Source organism: Podarcis tiliguerta (assembly GCF_965153285.1).
Source record: "Podarcis tiliguerta genome assembly, chromosome: 12".
Classification (NCBI taxonomy): domain Eukaryota; kingdom Metazoa; phylum Chordata; class Lepidosauria; order Squamata; family Lacertidae; genus Podarcis; species Podarcis tiliguerta.
Window position 1 is genome coordinate 22,674,632 of NC_139545.1, and position 25,828 is coordinate 22,700,459.

At 43.5% G+C, this 25,828-nt stretch overlaps 3 protein-coding genes across 8 annotated transcripts in view; 2 read left to right on the top strand and 1 right to left on the bottom strand.

Moving 5' to 3' along the window:
* Nucleotides 1-15,315, top strand: part of HACL1 (2-hydroxyacyl-CoA lyase 1) — a 33,115-nt gene extending 17,800 nt beyond the window's left edge. For 2 of the 4 annotated variants that reach the window (XM_083404973.1, XM_083404972.1), the window contains exons 8-17: nucleotides 1,069-1,181; nucleotides 2,878-3,013; nucleotides 4,624-4,729; nucleotides 5,292-5,375; nucleotides 6,238-6,339; nucleotides 6,831-6,985; nucleotides 8,120-8,278; nucleotides 8,398-8,505; nucleotides 10,087-10,273; nucleotides 13,161-14,261. In XM_083404973.1, the coding sequence (XP_083261099.1) occupies nucleotides 1,069-1,181; nucleotides 2,878-3,013; nucleotides 4,624-4,729; nucleotides 5,292-5,375; nucleotides 6,238-6,339; nucleotides 6,831-6,985; nucleotides 8,120-8,278; nucleotides 8,398-8,505; nucleotides 10,087-10,273; nucleotides 13,161-13,193 (1,183 nt within the window). In that variant the 3' untranslated portion in view covers nucleotides 13,194-14,261. Of the gene's footprint in view, nucleotides 1-1,068; nucleotides 1,182-2,877; nucleotides 3,014-4,623; nucleotides 4,730-5,291; nucleotides 5,376-6,237; nucleotides 6,340-6,830; nucleotides 6,986-8,119; nucleotides 8,279-8,397; nucleotides 9,667-10,086; nucleotides 10,274-13,160; nucleotides 14,262-15,196 lie in introns of those variants that run through there. The other 2 variants (XR_014503350.1, XM_083404974.1) reach the window with 2 other exon arrangements.
* The window catches only part of BTD (biotinidase), a 57,940-nt gene that overhangs the window by 30,221 nt on the left and 1,891 nt on the right, over nucleotides 1-25,828 (bottom strand). The window lies entirely within an intron of this gene.
* COLQ (collagen like tail subunit of asymmetric acetylcholinesterase) overlaps nucleotides 17,821-25,828 on the top strand; it is a 44,216-nt gene continuing 36,208 nt past the window's right edge. Inside the window, exon 1 of one of the 3 annotated variants that reach the window (XM_083405059.1) lies at nucleotides 17,821-19,852. In XM_083405059.1, the coding sequence (XP_083261185.1) occupies nucleotides 19,483-19,852 (370 nt within the window). In that variant the 5' untranslated portion in view covers nucleotides 17,821-19,482. The remainder of the gene's footprint in view (nucleotides 19,853-25,828) is intronic. The other 2 variants (XM_083405060.1, XM_083405061.1) reach the window with 2 other exon arrangements.

Below are 25,828 nucleotides of genomic sequence, written 5' to 3' on the forward strand. Positions count from 1 at the left end.
TCCCATTTCAGAGGTTTAAAGAAGCAGCAGCTTCTCTAAACTTTTGATTTTGAAGGCTTAAAGTACCATGTCAGTGGGGAGTCAGCTTTGCTCTGTGCCCACCTTAAGCTCTTGCTTGTTCCCTGCCCTTAACCACCCCACATCTGACAGCAGGTATGATGTCAGGCTCAGGGCACCTGGGCATGGCTTCCCCAAAATGGGGAATGACCATTGGCCGTTCTGGCTGCAGCTGAGGAGCGTTGGAGGGCCACAAATTTCCCATCCCTCTTTGCACCCAGCCACCTTCCGACTGCAGTTCCGAGTGCTTCATTGAAGGTACTTCTGGAACATTCCCTGACTTCAGTGAAGGCCTTTATGGGGTGGGGGTGGGGACATTGGAGACTGCAGTGGGAAGGCAGAGGTTTGGTGCAGAAACTCCAGAGCTCACACAGAGAGCCACCATTTGCAGCTCTTTTTACAGTCTTGTTTCTTGAGGAATCATTGTGAGGGGAAAATAACCCTCGCCTGTATTTGACAGAAGTAAGCAAAGGAAATAGTGGGAAGTTGAAACAACAACAAAACGCTTACTTTGTTGAAAGTGTTGTGTTCCAGCTGTTTGAAAGAAATCGGCTTAGGAAGGAATGTAGCTGGTGCCTGCTGGTGCCATTCTGCATGTGGCTTCCCACATGTTGCGAGGTAGAATGTGCAATCTGTATTAACCATAGACTGCGCTGCAAAATTGCTGGCTGTGGACCACTAGAAACTTATTATGGGGTAAGCGTCTGTGACAAACATATAATGAAATACTTGAGTTTCTTTTGGAAGCCATTTGTGTACATTGGTAGAACAATGTTGCTCAGTAGAACAACATCTGAAGTAAAACACAAAGCAAAACTCGTCTTTAAGTTCTGGTTTTTTCTGTTTAAAAAGTGACTATAGTGACTCTTAGTTTCAGGGTTGTGAGTTTGGCAAAAGACTCCTTCATTACGGGGGGTTGGACTAGCAATTCTTGTGGCCCCTTCCAACTCGACAGTTCTATGACTTCCAATTCTTTCTTGAAAACAATGGCCTTTTCATTCTGCCTTCCAGATACATCGAGTGCTGCTCAGCACCTCCCATCAGCATGGCTGAAGTGGCTGCTGTTTCCAGGGCGGCTTCATTCATTGCACATTCCAGAAAGCCACTCCTAATTATTGGCAAAGGTAATCCTCTTTCAAGTTTACGGGCTGGTCGTAAAGTACAGCGAGGGGGGAAGTTTCCTTCTGTTGCCGTGTTTAGACTACAGTGGTACCCCGCAAGACGAATGCCTCGCAAGATGGAAAACCCGCTAGACAAAAGGGTTTTCCGTTTTTCGATGCGCTTCGCAGGACGAATTTCCCTATGGGCTTGCTTCACAAGACGAAAATGTCTTGCGAGTCTTGAGATTTTTTTTCGCTCCCCACCCCCTTTTTCTAAGCCGCTAAACCGCTAATAGCCTTTTAGCAGCTAATCCGCTAATCCCTTAAGCCTTTAATAGCCGCTAAACCGCTAATAGCGCTAATCCGCTAAGCCACTAATAGGGTTGCTTCACAAGACAAAAAAACTGCTAGACGAAGAGACTCGCAGAACGAATTAATTTCGTCTTGCGAGGCACCACTGTATATCACAAAGTAAATTCTTCCTGAACATTGTAGATGAACCCCCTTGAGAAAAATACAGCGGCCTCTATTCAACATCCCTTTGTTTATGCAAGAGACATAAGAAGAGTCCTATTGAATCACACCAAAGATCTATCTAGTCCAACATTCTGTTCCCTCCTTGACCAGTCAGATGCCTATGGGAAGCCCTCAAGCAGGGCACAAGCACAGTAGCCCTTTCTGCTCTTAATCCCCAGCAGCTGGTATTCAGATATATGTAAAAGGTAAAGGTGAGGGACGCGGGTGGCGCTGTGGGTTAAACCACAAAGCCTAGGACTTGCCGGTTGACGGTTCGAATCCCCGCAACGGGGTGAGCTCCTGTTGCTCGGTCCCAGCTCCTGCCAACCTAGCAGTTCGAAAGCACGTCAAAGTGCAAGTAGATAAATAGGTACCGCTCCAGCGGGAAGGTAAACAGCGTTTCTGTGCGCTGCTCTGGTTCGCCAAAAGCGGCTTAGTCATGCTGGCCACATGACTCGGAAGCTGTATGCCAGCTCCCTCAGCCAATAAAACAAGATGAGTGCCGCAACCCCAGAATTGGTCACAACTGGACCTAATGGTGAGGGTTCCCCTTTACCTTTACCTTAAAGGTAAAGGACCCCCTGGATGGTTAATTCCAGTCAAAGGCAGTTGCAGCATTCATCTTGCTTTCAGGCCTAGGGAGCCGGTGTTTGTGGCCAGCATGACTAAACCTCTTCTGGCACAACGGAACACTGTGACAGAAGCCAGAGTGCACGGAAACGCCATTTACCTTCCGCAGCTGTACCTATTTATCTACTTGCACTGGTGTGCTTTCAAACTGTTAGGTTGGCAGGAGCTGGGACAGAGCAACAGGCGCTCACCCCGTCATGGGGATTCGAACCACCAACCTTCCGATAAGCAAGCCCAAGAGGCTCTGGTTTAGACCACAGCGCCACCCGCATCCCGATTCAGATATATAGTAATGTGCAGCTATTGCAACTAGTACATATGGCTAACCTAATCCTCCACAGCTAAAACTGATCACTGGCCACCTGAAAATGGATTTTCTGTGAGGAACGTACGACCCGGAATGCTACAGCTACCTTTGCCAGTTTTAAAACTAATTGATTTGTCAGTATGCGGGACTTCTGTGACTTCTGATTCTTCCACGTTGAGCGGGGGGGGGAGGGGGTTCTTCACCTGACAGGTGCAGCTGTGTTAACAGTGTCAAGGAATCTCTTGTGGTGGTGGGTGTCTTTCTCAGGTGCTGCTTATGCACATGCTGAAAACAGCATCAGAAAGTTGGTGGACCAATGTGGGCTTCCATTTTTGCCTACACCAATGGGGAAGGGAGTGGTTCCCGACAACCATCCATACTGTGTGGCTGCAGCCAGATCTAGGTAAATATATGAATCAGATCTTCCCCTCTTGTCCAACACCGTAAGCTAAAGCATATATTTCTTGAAGATTCCGCTCTTTAAATGATCCCTTAATATAAAGCACCAATTGCTGCTGCTTACAGCTGAGTGTAAGGAAAGTAATCCAAGAAAACTCAAATGGAACCCTTCTGAATTTCTTTCAGCCTTACAAATATGGGACTTATCCATGCAGATGAAGAGTTATTTTAGGCATAGTCTAAAGCAGGCTTCCTCAAGCTCGGCCCTCCAGATGTTTTTTGGCCTACAACTCCCATGATCCCTAGCTAGCAGAACCAGTGGCCAGGGATGATGGGAACTGTAGTCTCAAAGCATCTGGAGGGCCGAGCTTGAGGAAGCCTGGTCTAAAGTATGAATTGGAAGGTGTTTAGTATGTTCAGTACACTGTCCTCAAAGCTATGAAATCATGACCATTAGTTGCCATTAGGTTGGGAGGAAATTTCCCAGTGGCTCTGTATCTCAGGCCCTTGTCAACCAGGGTATTGCTGTGTGAGGTGACAAACACAATATTCTACTGAATGCAGAATTCAGGGCTTACATCACTATGCCTTTTTATTTAGAGAAGCAAGTTTCTAGCAATTATAGATGCAGATTCTTGAAAGTGTTTGGACATTGTCCATTGATATATCAAGATTTCCAATCGTTTGGGAATGCCATGCATCATTCCTTGACCCTCTATAACTAGAAAAAGGGGGGGGGGGGGTTGCAATGTATAAAAGGTAAAGGGACCCCTGACCATTAGGTCCAGTTGTGACCGACTCTGGGGTTGCAGCGCTCATCTCGCTTTATTGGCCGAGGGAGCCGGCGTACAACTTCCGGGTCATGTGGCCAGCATGACTAAGCCGCTTCTGGCGAACCAGAGCAGCGCACGGAAATGCCGTTTACCTTCCCGCTGGAGTGGTACCTATTTATCTACTTGCACTTTGATGTGCTTTTGAACTGCTAGGTTGGCAGGAGCAGGGACCGAGCAACGGGAACTCACACCATCGCAGGGATTCGAACCGCCGACCTCTGTGGTTTAACCCACAGCGCCACCCATGTCCCTTGCAATGTATACAGCATGCAAAATTCAGCTTTTCTTAGTGTCAAATTTGGTTTATTTTGGTAGGCTTTTAAGACTGTTTTTGCAGTCTGAAATCTTGTGCATAATATTTGCTGTTCCAGTGAGTAACTGGAATTTACCTTCAGTTTCCTGTAAGCAAACTGTTAAGTGCCTGTCTTTAGTCTGGTTAATGTTTTTATAATTGGTTTCTACGATTCTTCAGTAATATTTGAATGACTGAAATGTTAGAGGGACATCTCGCTGTGACGCAGCATCTGGGTTGGCAGAATTGGTGGCTGGTGAAGCAGCAACCATGTGTCTCCCAATAGCATGGCAGTGCAGTCTAGGAGGTGGAGCCTGAATGAGTGACTGTAACCTACAGATAATGTGCATGGGAGTGGGAAACTGTTTTCCCAGAGTAAAAGACATCACAATTTGAACTTCTAATTTTTCAAGTGTCTTTTTAAATCTTAGTTCTAACGTGTACAAAAATAATAACCATCAAATTCTTTTCTTTGTTTTTATCTATTAGGGCACTGCAGGGGGCTGATGTTATAATATTACTGGGTGCCAGACTGAATTGGATTCTACACTTTGGTCTTCCTCCAAGATTTCGGTCAGATGTAAAGATTATCCAGGTATTCAAACAGAGCCATAATAAAGAATCAGTCAGGGGTATGGCACAGTCTAGGGTGACTGGTTATTCTACAACTAGGTTAGTGGGATTTTTAGTTTTTATCACATCCTGCATGAGGCTCAGGGTAGCATACACTTAGCTGAGCTGGAGCAGAAAAGTCCTCTAAAGTAATTAAGAAGTAATATATTATCCTTGATGTAGAGTTTCCTTGAAACGCATTGGGAGCCAGTTTCATTTGCGCAACTGTTTCTTCTTTTTCCTGCCTTTTTCTGCCGCCAGGTTTGAGCCTTCTGCTGCATTTTTTGCTCTTGGGGGCAGTTTGTCTCACGCAGCGTGACGGTTTTTATTACACTGGGTTTAGTACCGAAGGTCCAAGCAAGGTATAGCAGCAGGGGAAATAATGAGTGCAAACAACCTGTTCATGTTCCTTGCTGTGAGCTGAAAAGAAATGCGAAGAGATGCATTCTAAGAGAGAAATGTTAGTGTGAACATTACCTTGTAACTCTTTTTGCTGTTCGCCGTAATCAAACCTATGTTCAGGTTGTTGTCTTTTTACTTGACAGGTAGACATTTGTGCAGAAGAGCTGGGGAATAACGTGAAACCCGCTGCAGCCTTACTGGGTGACGTGAAAGCAGTGACAGAGCAGGTAACACATGAACACACAGAGACCTTTGTATGTTTGGTTGGATTTAGGAATTTATAGCTTGATTTTGAGCCATTTTTAGCTAGTGTGCATTATCAGTTAATTTCTTGGGGGCAAAGCTCACACTGATATATTGGGCAGGAGCCGATACCCACACATCATAGAATCATAGAATCGTGGAGTTGGAAGGGACCCTGAGAATCATCCAGCCCAACCTTCTGCAATGCAGGAATATGCAGTTGTCTGATACGGGGATCGAACCTGCAACCTTGGCATTATCAGCACCAAGCACCGACCAACTGAGCTAGCCAGGCATGTTAATATCCCATCAATATATACCTCATCAACGGGGTAGAGATGGGGTGGCTAATTTGTGGCCCTCCAGTTGTGGTTGGGCTCGGTAAATTCCAGCCGGAATGGCCAAAGATCAGGGATGATGGGAATTTTATTTTATTTCTATACCGCCTTGCCAACCTAGCAGTTCGAAAGCACATCAAAGTGCAAGTAGATAAATAGGTACCACTCTGGCGGGAAGGTAAACGGCATTTCCATGCGCTGCTCTGGTTCGTCAGAGGCGGCTTAGTCATGCTGGCCACATGACCCAGAAAAACTGTCTGTGGACAAATGTTGGCTCCCTCGGCCAGTAAAGCGAGATGAGCACCACAACTCCAGAGTCGTCCGCAACTGTACCTAACGGTCAGGGGTCCCTTTACCTTTATACCGCCCTATACCCGAAGGTATAAGACAGCAACATCTGAATTACAGTGTGCTTGCATATTTTATTAAAGGTGCATATCAACAACAGTTCAAAGGGGGCAAAAAAGCATGATGCTGTTCTGTGGTAACAGTTTCGCTATTCTCTTAGCTTTTTGATCAGCTGAACAAGATGTCTTGGAAATATCCCTCTAGTGCAGAGTGGTGGAAAGAACTACGGGCCAAAATGAAAAGCAACGAGGAAGCATCCAAGGTACTACTATCAATTTGTATCAGTAAAAATATATTTGGGTTCTTCTTATGAAATTAATACTGCAGTTCTGTTAATCTTTGTGCACTGTTTTCCTGTATTAAAAAATAAATTAAAAAATTCAGTACAGTCGTACCTTGGAAGTTGAACAGCTTAGTTCCTGAACTTTTTGGGTCCCAAACATTTCAAGACTGTTCTGGTTTGCGAACTATTTTTGAAAGCCAAACGTCCAATGGGGCTTCTGAACCTTCCAATTGGCTGCAGGAGCTTTCTGCAGCCAATCAGAAGCTGCGCTTTGGTATTTGAATGTTTTGGAAGTCAAACAGACTTCCAGAACGGATTCCATTCAACTTCTAAGGTACGACTGTACTTCAAGTCTATTTTCCATAAATGAATCAGTATCAGTCATCTTTTCACAATCCTTACAACTACAGCAGCCGTTGGAGCAGTAGCTCTTCAAAAGCTCTTTTATTTGCTTTGCTTTCCCCATTAAGGCACTATCACTACGCAAGCATCTGCCAATGAATTACTACCAAGTATTCCACCATGTCAGGGAACTTCTGCCAAAGGACTGCATTCTGGTTAGCGAGGGAGCAAACACTATGGACATTGGGCGCACGATGCTTCCAAACTATCATCCCCGCCACAGGTAAAAATAAAAAAAAAGATTCCTTCTGTGTTTCAATTTTTAATTACAGTTCTAAGCTTGGGCATGATTTTATGGCTCCATCTTCAGCATAGATATTCATCATTGTGGTTTGCGGGTCAAATGAAATCTGGTCTCGGGCCAGTTTTTCTGCGTCGTATAATGAATTCTATTGACCTAGAGCAAAAAAAATCATGCTCCAGGGTATAATACTGATAAAAATCAATAGAATGGGTACTTTCTCATCTTAGCAACTGAAGAATCTTCTTCATTAGCTTTAGATGTCTGTATCTACATACCAAAGCTCTGAAAAAGCATCAGAATGCTCCAGGTTAGAGTCCAGCATCTGCATGCTGTATCTTAGAACTTGAACAGATGCTTTCTCAGTGTAAAACTTCAATTTTGAAATTAGAATTTTGGGTTAGCAGAGAAACCTGGAGAAACAGTGGAATAGCCCGGAAGAAATATTTGTGGAGAAATGTTTGTAGCAAAGATATTTCTTTGCCATAACCTTCATGTATTGTGTGTGGCTATTTAAACACAACATATCTCTTAATATATATATTTATATATATTAATAGGCATTACAAGGCACTTTTCTTATTTCAGCTTTAGTTTGAAAGCTACAGTGCTAATGCCATTGTTTTTCTGTTGTGTTCAAGCTCCCAGCTGATTTTTCCAGGGCATTACACACATAATAGATTTCATGAACCTTTTTGTTAATGACCCGAGAAGCCTATGAAATTGCCCTAACTATTGACATGCTTTTATTTTCCTTGTGGTACAAATCTCAGAGGGAAAACAATGGTTGCACCCGAGCCTTGAGCAGCTTAATCCAAATAATTAGCATGTGCTTTGTAATGCCAGGAATTTAACTCTGAAAACAGCTAAAATGACAATGTTGTAACTTAATGACTGTAAAGAGGCCTTTCCTAACTACCAATTCAGTGTAACATTCCTTTATCAAACATTTACAAATCCACACTTTATTCACTTCTGTTTGGGAATACATGCTGTATCTCTTATTTCTAAAGATATCCTGTGCCACTTTAAATAAGGCACAAAGGATTTGAGTTAAGAACAGCTGGCAGAAAACATGTGTTGGAAGAAAAGACGACAGACTTCCTTTCTTTCTAGGCTTGATGCTGGTACCTTTGGCACCATGGGAGTTGGGCTAGGTTTTGCAGTAGCAGCTGCTATGGTTACTAAAGACCATAATCCTGAGCAACGCGTCATCTGTATAGAAGGAGACAGTGCCTTTGGATTCTCTGGCATGGAGGTAGAGACCATCTGCAGGTAAAACCTTTGTCTGATTCAACTTTTTAAAAATGTCTTATGCAGAACAAGTGGAGTAGCCAAGTTTCCCCTGAATATGACACCATTCTGAATGTGTTTCTCTTTGGGATTCACCGCAGATACCATTTGCCGATCGTCATTATCGTAGTCAATAACAATGGGATATACAGTGGCTTGGATCAAGAGACGTGGAAGGAAATCTTGAAGCTGGGAGAACCTTCTGCATGGTGGGTACTTCTGTGCTGCGCTTGCTCAGCTGATTTATTAATGTTTTCCTGTTACAAATTGGAAATTGTGCATATGCCAGGGTTCTAGTGTAAAACAATAATCATAGCCGTACATCTGTAGACATTGCCATTTCCATGTAATAGAATCTCCTGGGTGTTACCACCCCTAATCAAACTCCAGTGAGATAATTGAGGTGTTGGGCTCCCATGACATATACAGTGGATGCTTGGGTTGCAAACATGATCTGTGTGGGATGCATGTTCGCAACCAGCAGCGTCCACAACTCGCAGTGGCGCGTCTGCACCATAGCTGTCAACCTTTTTTTGTGGGAAATTCCCTTATTCCAGCGCTGTTTCCCGCTGCTTCCAGGATTGTTAGATATCCCATAGACTGCCCCTGGGACAGGTGAGGCTGCTGATCCCTTATTTTCAAATCTGAAAGTTGACAGCTATGGTCTGCACACAACGCGGGTTGCAGTTTGGGACTTCTGTGCATGCACGACCACCAAAACCCGGAAGTAACCTGTTCTGGCACTTCCGCGTTTTGGCGGTCCGTAACCTGAAAAAACGTAACCTGAAGTGTCTGTAACACAAGGTATGACTGTAGTTGTGTAGATCACAAGGTGGTGCCACAGACTGTTGGAAAGACAGCAGTATAGTGCACACTCACTCATTCTAGTGAAAGGTGACTGTGGTTTCTCTGGGTTATTCTCTGCTATTGGGAAATCAGAAGGAGAAGAGCATGGGCAGCCAGGGAGGAGGACTCTGGCAGCACAGGTGTGTTGAGCTCTTAGTGAAGAGAATCCTGAGGTCATAGGGAAGTATTTCCATAAGCTTTGCGCCAACATTCCAGAGGTGAAAAGTTACACTCTGTTTCCAAGCATGCTCATACAGCAAAATGCTCAAAGGGCAGAAAAGGAAGTGAGCACAGTCGTGCCCGCACAGATAGAAAATTTGCGAGCCAAGAGTGTGAGACAGATGCCCACCATAAAAATACCACAATTAAATCTTTAATTATGCTGGCTTTCGTACCAGTGAGGCACTATTTCATGTTGTCTGGGAAAGCTACAGAGATGTGCTTAAGTGCTTTGTAGAAATCATCCAGAATGCTTTGCAAGTGAGTGAAAGAGATACAAGGACTCCATTACAGTGGTACCTCTGGTTACAGATGCTTCAGGTTACAGACTCCTCTAACCCTGAAATAGTACCTCGGGTTAAGAACTTTGCTTCAGGATGAGAAATCGTGCGGTGGCAGCGCAGTGGCAGCAGGAGGCCCCATTAGCTAAAGTGGTACTCCAGGTTAAGAACAGTTTCAAGTTAAGAACGGACCTCTGGAACGAATTAAGATCTTAACCCGAGGTACCACTGTACTGTAGGTTTCCTATTCCTGGCTAAAACCTCCACTGAAATAATCCTTGAATGCTTGCACAGTAATTAAGCAGGCCCTGATCTATCTCCCTGAGGCACAGAAAACAATTAGTTTCTCTTGCTGGGCGCATTTATCATATCAACAGAGTGACCTTTTATGATGCCAAGGAGCTTTCCTTGAGCAAAGCTAGACCTCTTTTTGCTTCATTTCAGCATTCCTCCCGTGTCTCTATTGCCAAATGCTCGCTATGAGCAGATTATGTCTGCCTTTGGTGGCAAAGGGTACTTTGTGCAGACACCAGAGGAACTGCAAGCTGCCCTGAAAGCAAGCCTGGCGGGAAAGGATGTGCCTTCCCTCATCAATGTCATGATCGATCCACAGTCAGACAGGAAGCAGCAGGTGAGTGTCCATTTTGTTCTCCCATTCTGTGTAAGCAAATCATCACTTCCTGTGTTAAATGGGAGTAACTCTTTCGATAGTGAAATATCTGTGTTAAAGATTCAATAGCATCTTGGTAAGCTAAGCCTGCTGCTTGAGATTTCAAAGTAGAAAAGTTGGCAGAAAGCACTGCAAAGCAATATTTACTCTCAACAATCTCCGTTATTAAACCAGCAAATAACCTGGGAGAGCAAAGGGGGACTTGATAGCAAATACCTTCCTCAGTCTTTGTAATGGGAGAATAACGTAACAGGTCAAACCTCGGCTTCAGTTTTGTATGAATTTCTATTTTGCGCAATCCATATGCCTGCCAGACTTGATTTAATTTTTTTTAAGGAAAAATTATAAACAGTTATGACTACGAACGGGCACTCTGAGGTCTCTTATGGCTGGCTGATCTCCCTAACTTGGATTTCCCCAGTTCTGGTCACCATTCATTATGCTTCTTTAAAATGCTTCTAGGCTAGAGTATCTTATGGTCACAGAACAACAAAGAGAGATACAAATGCACTCACCAACAACATTCCAAACCTTGTAGACTGTATACTAAAACATTCATGTGCACATCTGTCTGTGTCTGAGAAAGGGCTGTAGTTCTGTCTTTGTATATTGACCTTTGTAGTATTAATGTGTACAGACACTTGTCCACTAGGGCTACTTTTCATTTCATTCCCCTACACTTCCCAGGAAGTGTTGTGAGACAGTTTGGCCACAGTTGGGCATCCATGGGTCAGGGCTACATCGAAAAGGGCTGCATCCATTCCTACAAAGGAAATAAACGCAGGGAATGTTCAATTCACGGCTTTTTATTGGAGATTAGGTGTTACAGCACACCCTCATTGCCCCAGCCAACAATGTGATGCCTCTCAAAGACAATGTAGCACCCAGGAAGTGCAAACCAGCACTCTCTACTTTTCCAAGCCCTTCCCACCATTTTGGGATTGAGTCAAAGAAACTCACTGAAGGAAGTCTACTTCATAGTCTGGTTGCTGATTTAGATCATGGGTAGGCAAACTAAGGCCCAGGGGCCAGATCTGGCCCAATTGCCTTCTAAATCCAGCCCACAGATGGTTTGGGAATCAGCGTGTTTTTACATGAGTAGAATGTGTCCTTTTATTGAAAATGCATCTCTGAGTTATTTGTGGTGCCTGCCTGGTGTTTTTACACGAGTAGAGTGTGTGCTTTTATTTAAAATGCATCTCTGGGTTATTTGTGGGGCATAGGAATTCGTTCATTTCCCCCCCAAAAAATATAGTCCAGCCCTCCACAAGGTCTGAGGGACAGTGGACCAGCCCCTTGCTGAATATGTTTGCTGACCCCTGATTTAGAGTGACCTACAGCTAAATGCCTCTCTGCGTTGACAGCCGGCCACTCAAGCTCCATTCAAGAATTTTCTTCCTGCTTGCCTTTTGCTTGACTGGGATGCCGGCCAACCAGCCCCTCTGATGCCAAGCCCCTCCCTTCCTCCAGAGTCTCTCTCAGAAGCTGCTCTGACGTCTCAATGTCGGCAGCTGTTTCTGGCTCCAGCTGTTTCCTATCTGCCTTGTCAGGCTATCCAGCAGGGAGGGGAAGCTACCAGCCACTTCTGCCAGCAGACTCTCCCTCCCAGGCACCCCTTTTAATAATAATAATTCATTACTTATACCTCACCCATCTTTACTGTGTTGCCAACAGAATATATATTAAAAAAACATACGATACATCAGGCATTAAAAGCTTCCTGATAAAGGACTGCCGTCAGGTGTCTTCTAAAAGTTGTGTGGTTATTTATCTCTTTGACATCTGATGGGAGGGTGGGTGCCACTACTGAGAAGGCCGTCTGCCTGGTTCTCTGTAACTTCCATTTCTCTCAATGAGACAAATGCCAGAAGGCTCTCAGAGGTGGATCTCATTGTCTGGGCTAAACAATAGGGATGGAGACACTCCTTCAGGTAAAGGTAAAGGGACCCCTGACTATTAGGTCCAGTCGTTGCCGACTCTGGGGTTGCGGCGCTCGCTTTATTGGCTGAGGGAGCCAATACAGCTTCCAGGTCATGTGGCCAGCATGACTAAGCCGCTTCTGGCGAACCAGAGCAGCGCATGGAAACACCGTTTACCTTCCCGCTGGAGTGGTACCTATTTATCTACTTGCACTTTGACGTGCTTTTGAACTACAGCGTTGGCAGGAGCAGGGACTGAGCAACAGGAGCTCAACCCGTTATGGGGATTCGAACCACCGACCTTCTGATCAGCAAGTCCTAGGCTCTGTGGTTTAACCCACAGTGCCACCCGCGTCCCAGGTGTATATCCTTCAGGTATACAGGGTCAAAGCCATTTAGTACCAACGCTTCAAAATGTGCTGGGAGCCAATGTAAGCCGTACTGATTGCCAGCAAGCCCTATTGACTGGGGGCCCTGAACCTGCCTCTAAGCAGGTGAGAAACCCTGGATGCAGCAAGGCAGCCCCTGGGGTCCTTCACAGCCACCCTCCCCCTTTCCTTGCATGATGCTCTCTGTTACTCCTCTTAAGCATCACTACCTACTTTTTGTCCTTTGTATTGTGCTAACGTGATAGTGTGGCTTTATTTTATATATATTTAAAATAAATTAAATTTTATTAATCAAGATTTTTCAAGATAGCCTACAAAAGAGAACCATAAAGCAAATATAAAACATCAGAAACAAAAGCCATTTTACTTTTGCTACGATTATAGTGTTGCTTTATTACCAGTATTTGGTTTCTCATTTCTACTGCTGGAAAAATAAGGTTGCTCTCTCTGTAAAATATTTTAATCTGCTAGCATAGCCTCTCATTCCTGAATGTTGAATATTGTTGTGTGTTTTTTTGTTTTTTTGTTTTGTATTCTTAGGATTTTCATTGGTTGACCCGCTCGAACATGTAGCAGAAGCTGTAAGGACTGGAACACATTAGCAGAAGACCACTGAACTAAAGCGAATGAATGTTTGGATTCACATTAATTCTTCATGTAATTTGGATGAGGGTCACATTTAAAGTATTGGTAATATAGATCAGGGACAGGGAGCTTTTTTTGCCTCCATGGGCCAGATTTGACAGGTGAGTGGGTGTCATATGGTGTTGTTATGATATCACATGATTGACAGGTGGGCGCCCCTGCCCGCATTTCAAAATCCCCCGCTAAATGAGCAGGGAGGTACTTCAGAGAGCGGTTTGCGAAACAGCTCACGTCCTCCCTGGCAATTGGCTATACTTGCTGGGACTGATCAGGCTTGGAGATCCAGAGCATCTGAAGAGCCATTGCTTCCCCACCCCTGTTTCAAAAGGCTGATAGCAACCATAGTGCTGCACTGTTATGTGCTCTTCCAGACAGTGCAATTCCAGCGCTATTATGGGTGCATGTAGGGCCTCGTGTCTACATTCATGGCATCTACGTTGCAACAAATTCTGCCTTGGAAGCTGGACTTTTTTTGTTGAAGTTCAGGTATAAAAATACCTACAACTGAGCTGTCAACAAACAGTAATTTAGTTTAAAACAAAATCAGAATCTGTGCATGTGTTAAATAAAAGCCAGTGAGCCTGGTTCTGAATTTTTGTGTGCATTTACATTATGGCAGTAAATGTACATAGTGTGATGAGTTCTGAATATATAAAGCTGCTGAACCATTTTTAATATCTTCCTATACCTGATATCCACCCACTTTCGAAAAATCAGCATTCTGTATAATTCATTTTGAAAACAAATGTTTGTTTAATCAGTGCCTCCATAAAATCACCAGAGGGCACCCTTCATTCACGATTCTTTGTTCCATAACTATGTACTATGCAAAACTTGATTTTTTACCTCCCCAATGGAATTTTTCAGTGTTTTATTGGGTAGGGAAACCGCTGAATTATAATTGAGCCATTTCATAAGTGGTTTTGAAAATATGTCAGTAGCTGATAAAATATTGAACAAAGTATCAGCATACCAAATACAGAATTTTAAATAATGGAGCTTGTGCTATGTCTGTCATTTTAAAAGCATTTTAATTGATTTAAATCATCAATATGTCCAGTTTTTCACACTAAAAAGCAAACGGATCCTTTGTGAGTTTAATGAGGTCTCAAGAAGTGGGGGGAAATGGTGTGCAATTAAAGTCATGTATACCTGAGACAGGCCACACATTTCTTTTCTTTTTTTAATTTTATTTTTTTAGTTTTTTATTTATACAACAAAACAAACAAACAAACAAAAAACACAAATACCAAATTATACACAAATTACAAAAATAACCATAGACACATAATATTCTTAGCAAACAATAAAACATCTATTGGTCTTAACATTAAAGACCCAACCTCCCGTCTATTCCATACTTCAAATTCATATTACTTATTGCCAATACACATTTTTTTTAAAATTAAACTTATTCTCATTAAATCTAATTTCTTATATCTACCTTACAACTATTACTGAAGTTCCTCGAATGCTGCAACAGAATTTAAACTACTATATTTATTTTTCAGATATTATTTGAAAACCTCCCATTTAGAAACAAATTCCTGTTTTGATTTATTCTTTATTTTTTCTGATAAACCATCTAATTCAGCATATTCTGTCAGCTTTTGGATCCAATCTTGAATAGATAGACAGGCCACACATTTCAGTGGGGCTTTGGGCGTAACCTGAATTAGAACAAATTTCTAGGTTTCAGCTGTGGCCAGCCAGCTGAGTCGGGGGAAGACCACAAAGAGAGCACGGAGACATACAGTGGTACCTCGGGTTAAGTACTTAATTCATTCCGGAGGTCCGTCCTTACCCTGAAACTGTTCTTAACCTGAGGTACCACTTTAGTTACTGGGGTCTCCTGCTGCCGCCACCGTGCGATTTCTGTTCTCATCCTGAAGCAAAGTTCTTAACCCGAGGTACTATTTCTGGGTTAGCAGAGTCTGTAACCTGAAGCGTATGTAACCCGAGGAACCACTGTACTTCCATTATTTGCTTGTGTTCCTGCTATTCAGAAATCATTATAAATAAAGCAGTTGATTGACTGATTCTCCATGAATTGGTCTAATCCTCTTTTATAGCCTTCTAAACCGGAGGCTTAGATTTCCATTCTTAAGGAAATCAGCCCTGAGTGCTCACTAGAAGGACAGATCTTGAAGCTGAGACTCCAATATTTTGGCCACCTCATGAGAAGAGAAGACTCCCTGGGAAAGACCCTGATGTTGGGAAAGATGGAGGGCACAAGGAGAAGGGGACGACGGAGGACGAGATGGTTGGATAGTGTTCTCGAAGCTACCAGCATGAGTTTGACCAAACTGCGGGAGGCAGTGGAAGACAGGAGTGCCTGGTGTGCTCTGGTCCATGGGGTCACGAAGAGTTGGACATGACTAAACAACAACAAGCCAGAGGCTTAATACTGCCACCCTTTTTTTGGTGAATTCCATAGATATTAGGTATTACGCAAAGTTCTGCCAGTAAGGCAGTCCAGGTGCGAAGTCCTTTCCTGATCAGCTGGCAGTCTTAGGATCGTTGTATGTTGAACAGGAAGATCTTAACGGAGAATGTTTACATGATAAGGTCAACACACCTAGAATTCATACAATGGGGGGGTCCTGGTGGCATGGAGGATTCCAAGTACATTCTGTGAAAAGTGAAGATTCTCCTACTGTAGACCTTGCAGCTCAGTTACAGATGGAGGAGATGAGGATGGTGTGGGAAGCAGTATTTGTCATACCACTCCTCCCTCCACACGCCCTGAAAACAGAGGTGACCACCAGAATTGGGGATTGAGTCGGCTTAAATCTGTTGCCATCAATTTCATTACATTACATTTACACGTTGCAGGGGGTTGGACTGGATGAACCTTGAGCAGGGCTCAGGGCAGCTAACAACAGTAAAAATTACAGTAAAAACATAATGTGGGGGGCAATTTAAAATACAGGATAAATGCAATTTAAAATGCAGCCTCATTTTAAAAGTAGCCCATAGATCAAAACGATAAGGGGAGGGAAACATAAGGGTCAGACTGAGTCCAAACCAAAGGCCAAGTGGAACTGCTGTGTCTTGCAGGCCCTGCGGAAAGATGTCATGTCCCGCAGGCCCTAGTCTCTTAGGCCCTGGCCCTAGTTGAGACCAATCTAACCACCTTGTGACTTGGGACCTCCAAAATATTGTCATGTGTGGACCTTAAGGTCCTCCGCGGGGCATACCAGGAGAGGCAGTCCCGTAGGTATGTGGGTCCTAGGCCGCATAGGGCTTTAAAGGTCAAAAACCTGATTCTATGATCCTAAACTCTGGGTTTATATGGGATGAAACAATCACAGAGATGGCTAGAGTGCTGGTGGCAGAAAACTCATTCCAAACATGGGTTAGAGCTCAACATCGGGACTGCCAAGTGGTGACGGCGAAGAAGGTCTTCTTCGCTGCCTCTGTTGCATCTGCAGAAAGCAGTACCTGGAGACTCAGGTGGTTTGTAGTCTAACAGAACTGCTTTCACCACTGCAATTCTGGGCTGCATCATTAGGAGTATAGCATCTAGATCAAGGGAAGTTATAGTGCCACTGTATTCTGCTCTGGTCAGACCTCACCTGGAGTACTGTGTCCAGTTCTGGGCACCACAGTTCAAGAAGGACACTGACAAACTAGAACGTGTACAGAGGAGGGCAACCAAAATGGTCAAAGGCCTGGAAACAATGCCTTATGAGGATCGGCTAAGGGAGCTGGGCATGTTTAGCCTGGAGAAGAGGAGGTTAAGGGGTGATATGATAGCCATGTTCAAATATATAAAAGGATGTCACATAGAGGAGGGAGAAAGGTTGTTTTCTGCTGCTCCAGAGAAGCGGACACGGAGCAATGGATACAAACTACAAGAAAGAAGATTCCACCTAAACATTAGGAAGAACTTCCTGACAGTAAGAGCTGTTCGACAGTGGAATTTGCTGCCAAGGAGTGTGGTGGAGTCTCCTTCTTTGGAGGTCTTTAAGCAGAGGCTTGACAACCATATGTCAGGAGTGCTCTGATGGTGTTTCCTGCTTGGCAGGGGGTTGGACTCGATGACCCTTGTGGTCTCTTCCAACTCTATGATTCTATGATTCTATGATTCTATGTCTTGCAACAAATTTGCAAAGGGTTTTTTTGCAGATAAAATTGCTCAAATTCAGAAGGAAGTAGACCCCACCGTGGTAGCAGAACTAACTTTCAGTATAGGACCTCCAAACATAAAATCTACTTTATGTAGGTCTATTTCCTGTATAGAATCCAGTAATCAACCACACATTCTGGGCCCATGCATGCTGGCTCTAGTCAAATGTTATGCTTTGTGTGGACATCCAAGATCATCAGAAATACGCTGGGGCACTGAGTAGGCCAGGCAAAGGTGTGGCTTGCTCTCCTATCATGTGTGGGAGAAGCTTGATCCAAGCCAGCCCTGGAAGAAGCATCTCAAGAGTTTGGAATACCCTCTTCAGAAGTGTTTCTCAGTTACCCAGATAGGAATTAGCTTCCAATAACTGCCCCGTCTATTAAAGCCTTATCCCAGGGGGTCAGCAAATTTTCAGCAGGGGGCTGGTCCATTGTCCCTCAGACCTTGTGGGGGGCTGGACTATATTTGGGGGTGGGGGGAAATGAATGAATTCCTATGCCCCACAAATAACCCAGAGATGCATTTTAAATAAAAGGGCACATTCTACTCATGTAAAAACACGCTGATTCCTGGACCGTTCGTGGGCCAGATTTAGAAGGCGATTGGGCCAGATCCGGCCCCTGGGCCTTCGTTTGCCTACCCATGCCTTATCCTCAGCCAAATACTTATTTTTCCAGGCTAATGGTGAAAAGGACTAGCCTAATTGAAAACGGGTCTTTGAACTGAAGCTTAATTTATGAACCTGCAGTTTGCTTCCAAGAACGCGCAGCAATGCAGGTTTTTTGTGGTTTTGAGGACTTTCCCTACCCTCTGTTCTGGCTGCTCTTTCACTGCAGCTAAAAAGAAGTAATGCAGTGAATCATTTTGTGGACAACCAACAGCAACCCAGCTTCCCTCTGCAAGAGAATGTAGCTTGCAGCAAACCCATCAAACATTTTTCAAAACCATCTCAAACTGCACAGCAGACTGGATACAATGAGGACGGATGCATTAATTTAAGACCAGTTTAGATCAGCAAAGTGCAAAAACCTGAATTCATTTAATTAGTGTAGGAATTGGCTTAGAAAAAGAACATTTATAATTCCATTTTCTTTACCAGATCAGCAGAATATTAGTGCCAATTTAATAAAGGGAGCTGATTTTTTTTAAAAAATTACCAGTACCTTGTTTTCTTCTAAATGTCTATGTAGACACTTTTCTCTTGTTCCAGAAAGCAATTAAAATGGATCAAGTATTTCACTAGGAAGTTGAGGTAGCAGTAATATTGTGGGTAAGCGGCCCAAATAGTTATGGAGACACAACTATTTTTCTATTTCCATGCTTCTGATAGCAGAAAGGTAAGTGAAAGCAAGCTCCACAAGTTGGTACATTTTAATGCATTCCTCCCCAAATTATTTCACAAAGTGTTCTGTGAGATGTATGTAGGAAACACACCCTATAATGTATGTAGGAAGCACACCCTGGTGTGCTTTGAAACATGCCTTCTTTGAACCATCCTAGAGTCATCTTCGGTGCTATTTGACACTCTCTGTACCATCCCATTGTCAATCTATCCATTAAGCTACTGAAGATCCAGAACACTTGTAACAAAATATGGGTGGTTATTTCTGTGCCATTAAAGTTTCTAATGCTCATTACTGCCATAATAATGTACAATATTTAACAGCACATGGTTTGTTAAGCCTCCTGAGTCCATGCCCTCCAACGTTTCTCCAATGAAAATAGCAACGCCCTAAGGAAAAGCGGGACATTCCGGGATCAAATCAGAAACCGGTATGGCTTCTGTAAATCCAGGACTGTCCCTGGAAAATAGGGACACTTGGAGGGTCTGTGAGTCCTGAAATGAACTGTATAAAGGGGAAGCAGAATATAGAAACAAGGTGTTCCTATGTCCATATCCCTAGTCAGGAACCATTCATTGGCCTGGTCGGGCCGAGGGGTGGGGTGGGAGGAGACAATGAATGAATGGAGCTTTCTCAATGATTGTCTGGTTATCAATCAGATATGTGGTTCCCAGCTCAGCTTGAAATCAACCTCCTCCTCTTCATTAGTCCTCTGACTATGTTTTAATAGCTGGTATTTGTGATGGGGGCATCTGATCCAGCGCTTGAGTTAAATATAGCCCTGTCTAGTGTAAGGAGAAGATTTAATGGGAAATGGTTGGCATTCTTTCTTACTAAAGCTCACAGAGGGAGAGAGGCAGAGACAGAGAGACATAAACATACCCAACCAGTGAGAGAGCGAAAGGGGGAAAGCAAGCAAACAGACAAGGCAGGCAGGCAGGCAAGAGAAGGCAGTGGACAAGATATCGGCACCCTGCACATTGGAATTGTACAGCTTGCAGCCAACATGGTCATCCTCAGCCGTGTTGCTTTGGGATTTTATCTCCAGCTCCTTTTCTGCTTTGCTGTATCTCAGTCCTCCTTTGTGGACAGTGTCTTCTCAATTTCAGCAGGTAAATTGCAACATTGATTTATCTCTTGGTGACTTGCCTTGCTTATCTCTGTGTGTTTAGATTTCCCTGCTGTTCTAAGCACTCGGAATCGTAGTTGGGAAATACTTAGTCCCAATGCATGCTGAATCACAAAACAATAAAAGCCAGAGGCTCCCCCCCACCCCTTTTCAAATCTGTTCTTATTTTATTATTCCTGATCCTGACGTCAAGAGGCTAACATCTCCTGTTTAATACTAATGGGCTGTATCGCCACAAAACAGAAACTTCGTTGTTAGATAGCTATCCTGCTTTATTTCAGGAGCAAGCGATGGCTTGAAGGTCTGCGAATTTGCAGAGACGCAAATGAAGTCGGTGAGAGGAGGATGAATCACAATGTATGTCCGTTTCTGTTAACACAGCCTTGACCTCATCCAGCGTTGCTGGACTTGTGCTGAATGCTAGCACAGTAAACATCTTCTGGCTAGCGCAGTGGCACTAACAAATACTCAGATGACTTCCATAGCGAACAAAAGCCCACTGCATGGAAAAAAACACCCTGGATTGGCAGGAGGCAAAGGGTATGGATTGCCTGACTGCAGGGAATCCTATTTTCCACTTTAATCCAACAGGTTTCCCTTCAGCTGTGCGTTCTGGGAAGGAGACCAGGAGGCTTGCCGCAGGTCTGTACATTTTAAAGGCAAACTTCACAGCAATATGAAAGAGACAGCTCCGTCTTTTTCCAGCATTCCTGTTACTGAATGCAATGTTATTGAAGGGGAACCCTTTAAAGAATCAAGTTTGAGGTGGCTGTTGTATAAGACTTTAAATTAGGGGCAATGCCAGGCCTAGGAGACCCTCAGGCCTGTCTCCAGACCACATCACCTTTCCCACACGTCAGACCTCTCAGTAGTCCTGCTCCACGCCCTCTCAAGTGTGTTTGCTTGGCTGGAATGAGATTGTGCCTCTCGTTTGCCCGCGTGGAGGTGTGTACATAGAAACCTCTGTGTTTTGTGAAGCTTATTGTGTTGTACAAAGCTAAGAGTCACATCAATTGCTCCAGCTCACGGTGTCTCCGGCCATTTGTGCCTCTGGCCGCACCAAAGAATAATCTGTCATGGCTCTTGCCCATGAGAGAATATAGCCCTCAGGCTGAAGAAAGGTCTGCATCCCTGCTTTAGGTTTCTAGCATTGTTCTTATAGGATTGTATGCTTTTAATAATAATAATAATAATAATAACCCGGGGGCTTTCAAAACTGCAATAGAATGACAGTGCTACAATGATTTAAGCTTCCCTTTGCTGCATTGTGAATTAATAGATCTTTATGGAGATATGATAATTCAAAATAACGAAAACACGTGTCATTAAAAACACAGTGAAAATAAATCCAGAACAAATGCAGCAGTCTAAAAATAGTGGTCTAATAGGGCTTTCTTAAAAGACGTTGATATTTGCACCAGCTATGTAAAACAGTTGTTTCAGCCAACCGCATCCTCCCATTTGGTGTTTATTCACAAAACCTGTGTGAATGTTGCAACAGGCAAGAGACAGAAGAACTGCATTGCAAACTTTGGAGAAATGGGGATTTGTTGATGGTAAGGATGGACAACTCATAGCCCTGAGGGTGAACCCAGCTTCAAGATGTTTCCCACTCGGCCCCCAACATAAATCCAATTCCCAAGTATCCCCCACATAGACATAGACAAATGGCTCTTTGCCATCTTCTCCTACTCACTGTGATCAGCAGGAGAGGTTCTTCCTCTTTATTATGTGACTTGCCCAGTTTCTCCTGTGCAAGTGACACAGAGAAATTGGCTCTATTGCTCTGAGAAGAGAAGGTTCAACTTCACTGCCACATGGTAGGTGTGGTAATGCAACCTCCTATGCGTTAGGTTAAGTAAAGGCCACCTGTGTGCTAGCCATGAACCCTCCTGTTTCATTGCATATGGGTCACCAGAGTACCAAGGCAACGTATATGCTGTACAATGATGGCAAGGGCTCTCAGGGGTGGTCATGTCAATGGCTCTGGGCATCTCACAGTTCCACAAGAGGCTCAACAGGAGTGCTAACCATGGTAGCTGTAGCAGCAGCGAGGAAGCAGTGAGACAGAGAAGTTTAACTCTTCCTGCCACACTCTTTCTCTATGCACACACACGCACACACAGACACATCATTTCATAGGTTGCTATCTGCATTTTAATGGATGCTCCCATTGTTTTCAGTGGAGGCTTCCCTTGAAATGCAAACGGTAAAAAGGTAAAGGTAAACGACCTCTGGATGGTTACGTCCAGTCAAAGGCGACTGGGGTTGTGGCGCTCATCTCGCTTTCAGGCCAAGGGAGCCACTGTTTGTCCACAGACGGCTTTTCGGGTCATGTGAGCAGCATGATTAAACCACTTTGGCGCAATGGAACACCGTGATGGAAAACAGAGCACACGGAAACACCGTTTACCTTCCCACTGCAGCAGTACCTATTTATCTACTTGCACTGATGTGCTCTTGAACTGCTAGGTTGGCAGGAGCAGGGACAGAGCAATGGGAGCTCATTCCGTCGTGGGGATTCGAACCACTGACCTTCCGATCGGCAAGCCCAAGAGGCTCTGGTTTAGACCACAGAGGTGATTTTTAGGGGAGGGTGAGAAAGAGTCCTGAGGCTGCTCAGATTTCAGATTTCCCTGCAGCTGTTATTTACATAGCAAAAACCATGCACATTAATTGCAAACACACCATTAACATCCCGTCTAGTTTTTGACCCTTAGTCGCTCGGTGAAGCCAGTGGTCCATCAAGCTTAACTCAATTCAAAATGTGGCTTCTGTTTTTAAAAAAGGAGTTGACCAATGCTCCGCGATTTATGTCACAACAGGTTTTTTGTTTTCCTATTCATTGAATTTGGGGTAGACAGCAATCCTTTTGAGGCCTTTGAAAGTGCATCAACTCATCTCAAGGAGTGCGGAGAAGGATCATGGTGGCAGGATAAGGCCAGCAGGCGCAATTCTGATTCTCTTCCATTTGTCAAGTCTTTCATAACATCTGAATTAGGATAATTATTGTTTCATGTGTATTTGGGCTTATCATCTGATAAATGTTCGATGTTTTGTAGTAGCTGTCACTCAGCAGGAGGGGAGACTCTGTTTATTTCAGTGTGATTTCTAGTATACTTTAATACTCACTTGTGTCTTTCATTGGCATGAGCCTGGAGTCCCAGATAATTATTTCTATCTGGCAACTAAAGGAAACTTCCTTTTGGAAGACACTAGTTTAAACACTGCGCTTGCCAAGGGTAAGCCTAGGGTAAGCCTCATCATACGAAACGGCGACTTGTCTTTCCCATCGTTACAAAAATACTCTCAGCTATTTTCCAGATATAATTGAAAACCAGTGGCCTTAGGGGCCTTTTTATTATTGTCCCCTAATGTCTCCCCATGGCAACCTATGTCACAAACAAAGAGGCTTCGGCCACGGCATGGCGGTAACTAAGTGATCAGAAGAAAACAATATGGGAGCAACCGAGTTGTTGCTTTGCGTGGGATGTCACTGTAAAGAAGGGGCATTCAGGCCTTGCTCTGGAAAAGAAATGTGCAAACTTGCAAAGTATAATTTTCGTACCTTTCACCCGACTCCACCTCTCTGGCAGGATATGGGCAGGCTGTTCCTGGAAATGATCCTCTCAGCTCCGGCTGACTGGATTTCTTGGTGCTGCTGAAGCATCGTTTTTAGAGGAAATGTTTCTGGGTGTTATATATTGCAAGATTGAACACATGACTGCGAGTCTGTGTTTCCACATGGTTATGTAGCAGTTAGCAACTGTTGGGTGCAAAACAACAGGTCCTGAGGTGTGAACATGCACAGCCTTTTAAGATATTTTATCTGGGGGGCATCTCTTTCTAAAAATAATAATCATTATGGTACTGTACCTTGATGGTTTCTTCATATGCGTTATTTTTTAATCCTGTGGTACATGGTGCTATGATCCATGTTACCCTGTTATGTAAAATGATTACAAGAGATGTGATTGAGCAATTTAGGACATTTTGCATGGTGACAGGGGGCTTAACATGGGTTGCCCAGGCTGAATGTCAAAAGGATTCACCAGAACAGTGGTGAAGCAGCCATTTAAAAAAATTGGTTTAGGATTTTGAGGGACTGGACTGATTTTGAGGGACTGGACCAATGCTGCCTGGTAACTGCTGGTTTTTAAATACAACCAGGGTAGATAAAAATCAATGATTTAAAATATATATATATCTTTTTTATTATTATTTAAATAGAATTTTTAAAATAAAATTCTTTTGGAGGAAAAATCTTTCTAAAGATAGTTTTCTATTTAAGTTACATTATAATCCAAAGGCTATTCATCAGGAAATAAGGATTTGTTTTACACTTTTCATGTGAACTCAAGCTCAGTCTAAGTTGTTTTTTAATTGTTTGACATCAGTTAACAAACATGGATACATATGCTATAATGTTATAGTTTTAGTTCAATAAATTGTTTAAATTGTTATTAAGGAAATGATTATTTTACTCCTTCCAATGAAGTACAGCAGAAAAGGTGTCCAAATATAAACAGTTAACTTATTAAACCTCACAATAATTTCATAACTATCGGTCTGTGCATTTCTAATTGTATAACCAAATCAGTAATTTTTGATATAACTGTAAAAACTACTCTGGAAATTTATTATTCCAAAAAATGAAACCTTCATCTGGTTGTAAATATTAAGGTTAAGCAAGAATGAGTCTTTCTATTTTTAAAAAATGATTTAAATCAAGTCTTACTGACTAGTGATTTAAATCGTGATTTAAATCGATTTGATTTTAATCCACCCTGAATACAACCATACATGACAAAGATACCCAAAGTCTCTAGTGCGCTCTCTGTCAAGGAAATTTCAAATTTGGAAGAGGCAGACTTTAAGGAGGAGTGGAAACCTTTGCTTGGATATTTAAAGAACAATTGCAAACATGTAAAAACGTGGGTAGTTTTAGAAAGGTAAGGGTGTGTTCTTGATGGCAGAAAGTGAGGAGGAATTAAAGAACCTTTTAATGAGGGTGAAAGAGGAGAGTGCAACATCAAAAAAACGAAGATCAACATCAAAAAAAGCTCAACATCAAAAAAACGAAGATCATGGCCACTGGGCCCATCACCTCCTGGCAAATAGAAGGGGAAGAAATGGAGGCAGTGAGAGATTTTACTTTCTTGGGCGCCATGATCACTGCAGATGTGAAATTAAAAGACACCTGCTTCTTGGGAGAAAAGCAATGACAAACCTAGACATCATCTTAAAAAGCAGAGACATCACCTTGCCAACAAAGGTTCGTATAGTTAAAGCTATGGTTTTCCCAGTAGTGATGTATGGAAGTGAGAGCTGGACCATAAAGAAGGCTGATCACCGAAGAATTGATGCTTTTGAATTATGGTGTGGGAGGAGACTCTTGAGAGTCCCATGGACTGCAAGAAGATCAAACCTCTCCATTCTTAAGGAAATTAGCCCTGAGTGCTCACTGGAAGGACAGATCCTGAAGCTGAAGCTCCAATACTTTGGCCACCTCATGAGAAGAAAAGACTCCCTGGAAAAGACCCTGATGTTGGGAAAGATGGAGGGTACAAGGAGAAGGGGACAACAGAGGACGAGATGGTTGGACAGTGTTCTCGAAGCTACCGGCATGAGTTTGACCAAACTGTGGGAGGCAGTGGAAGATAGGAGTGCCTGGCGTGCTCTGGTCCATGGGGTCACGAAGAGTTGGACACGACTAAACAACAACAACAACAAAGGGTGTGTTCACTGGGCTCTAAGGTGGTAATGTTAAGTTGTTGGATATTCCTGTTGCCTTTCCCCCTAGCTGCTCACATCAGCAGGGCTTCATTGGTACGAGATTCGTTTCTGTTTATGTTCACACCAGGGCACATTGACAGGGTGGGGATGTCTTTATGCCACACCTGATCAATGCGTGCTTGTGGCGTTGTCATCAATGTATGCTCACTGGTGTTGAGGCGAG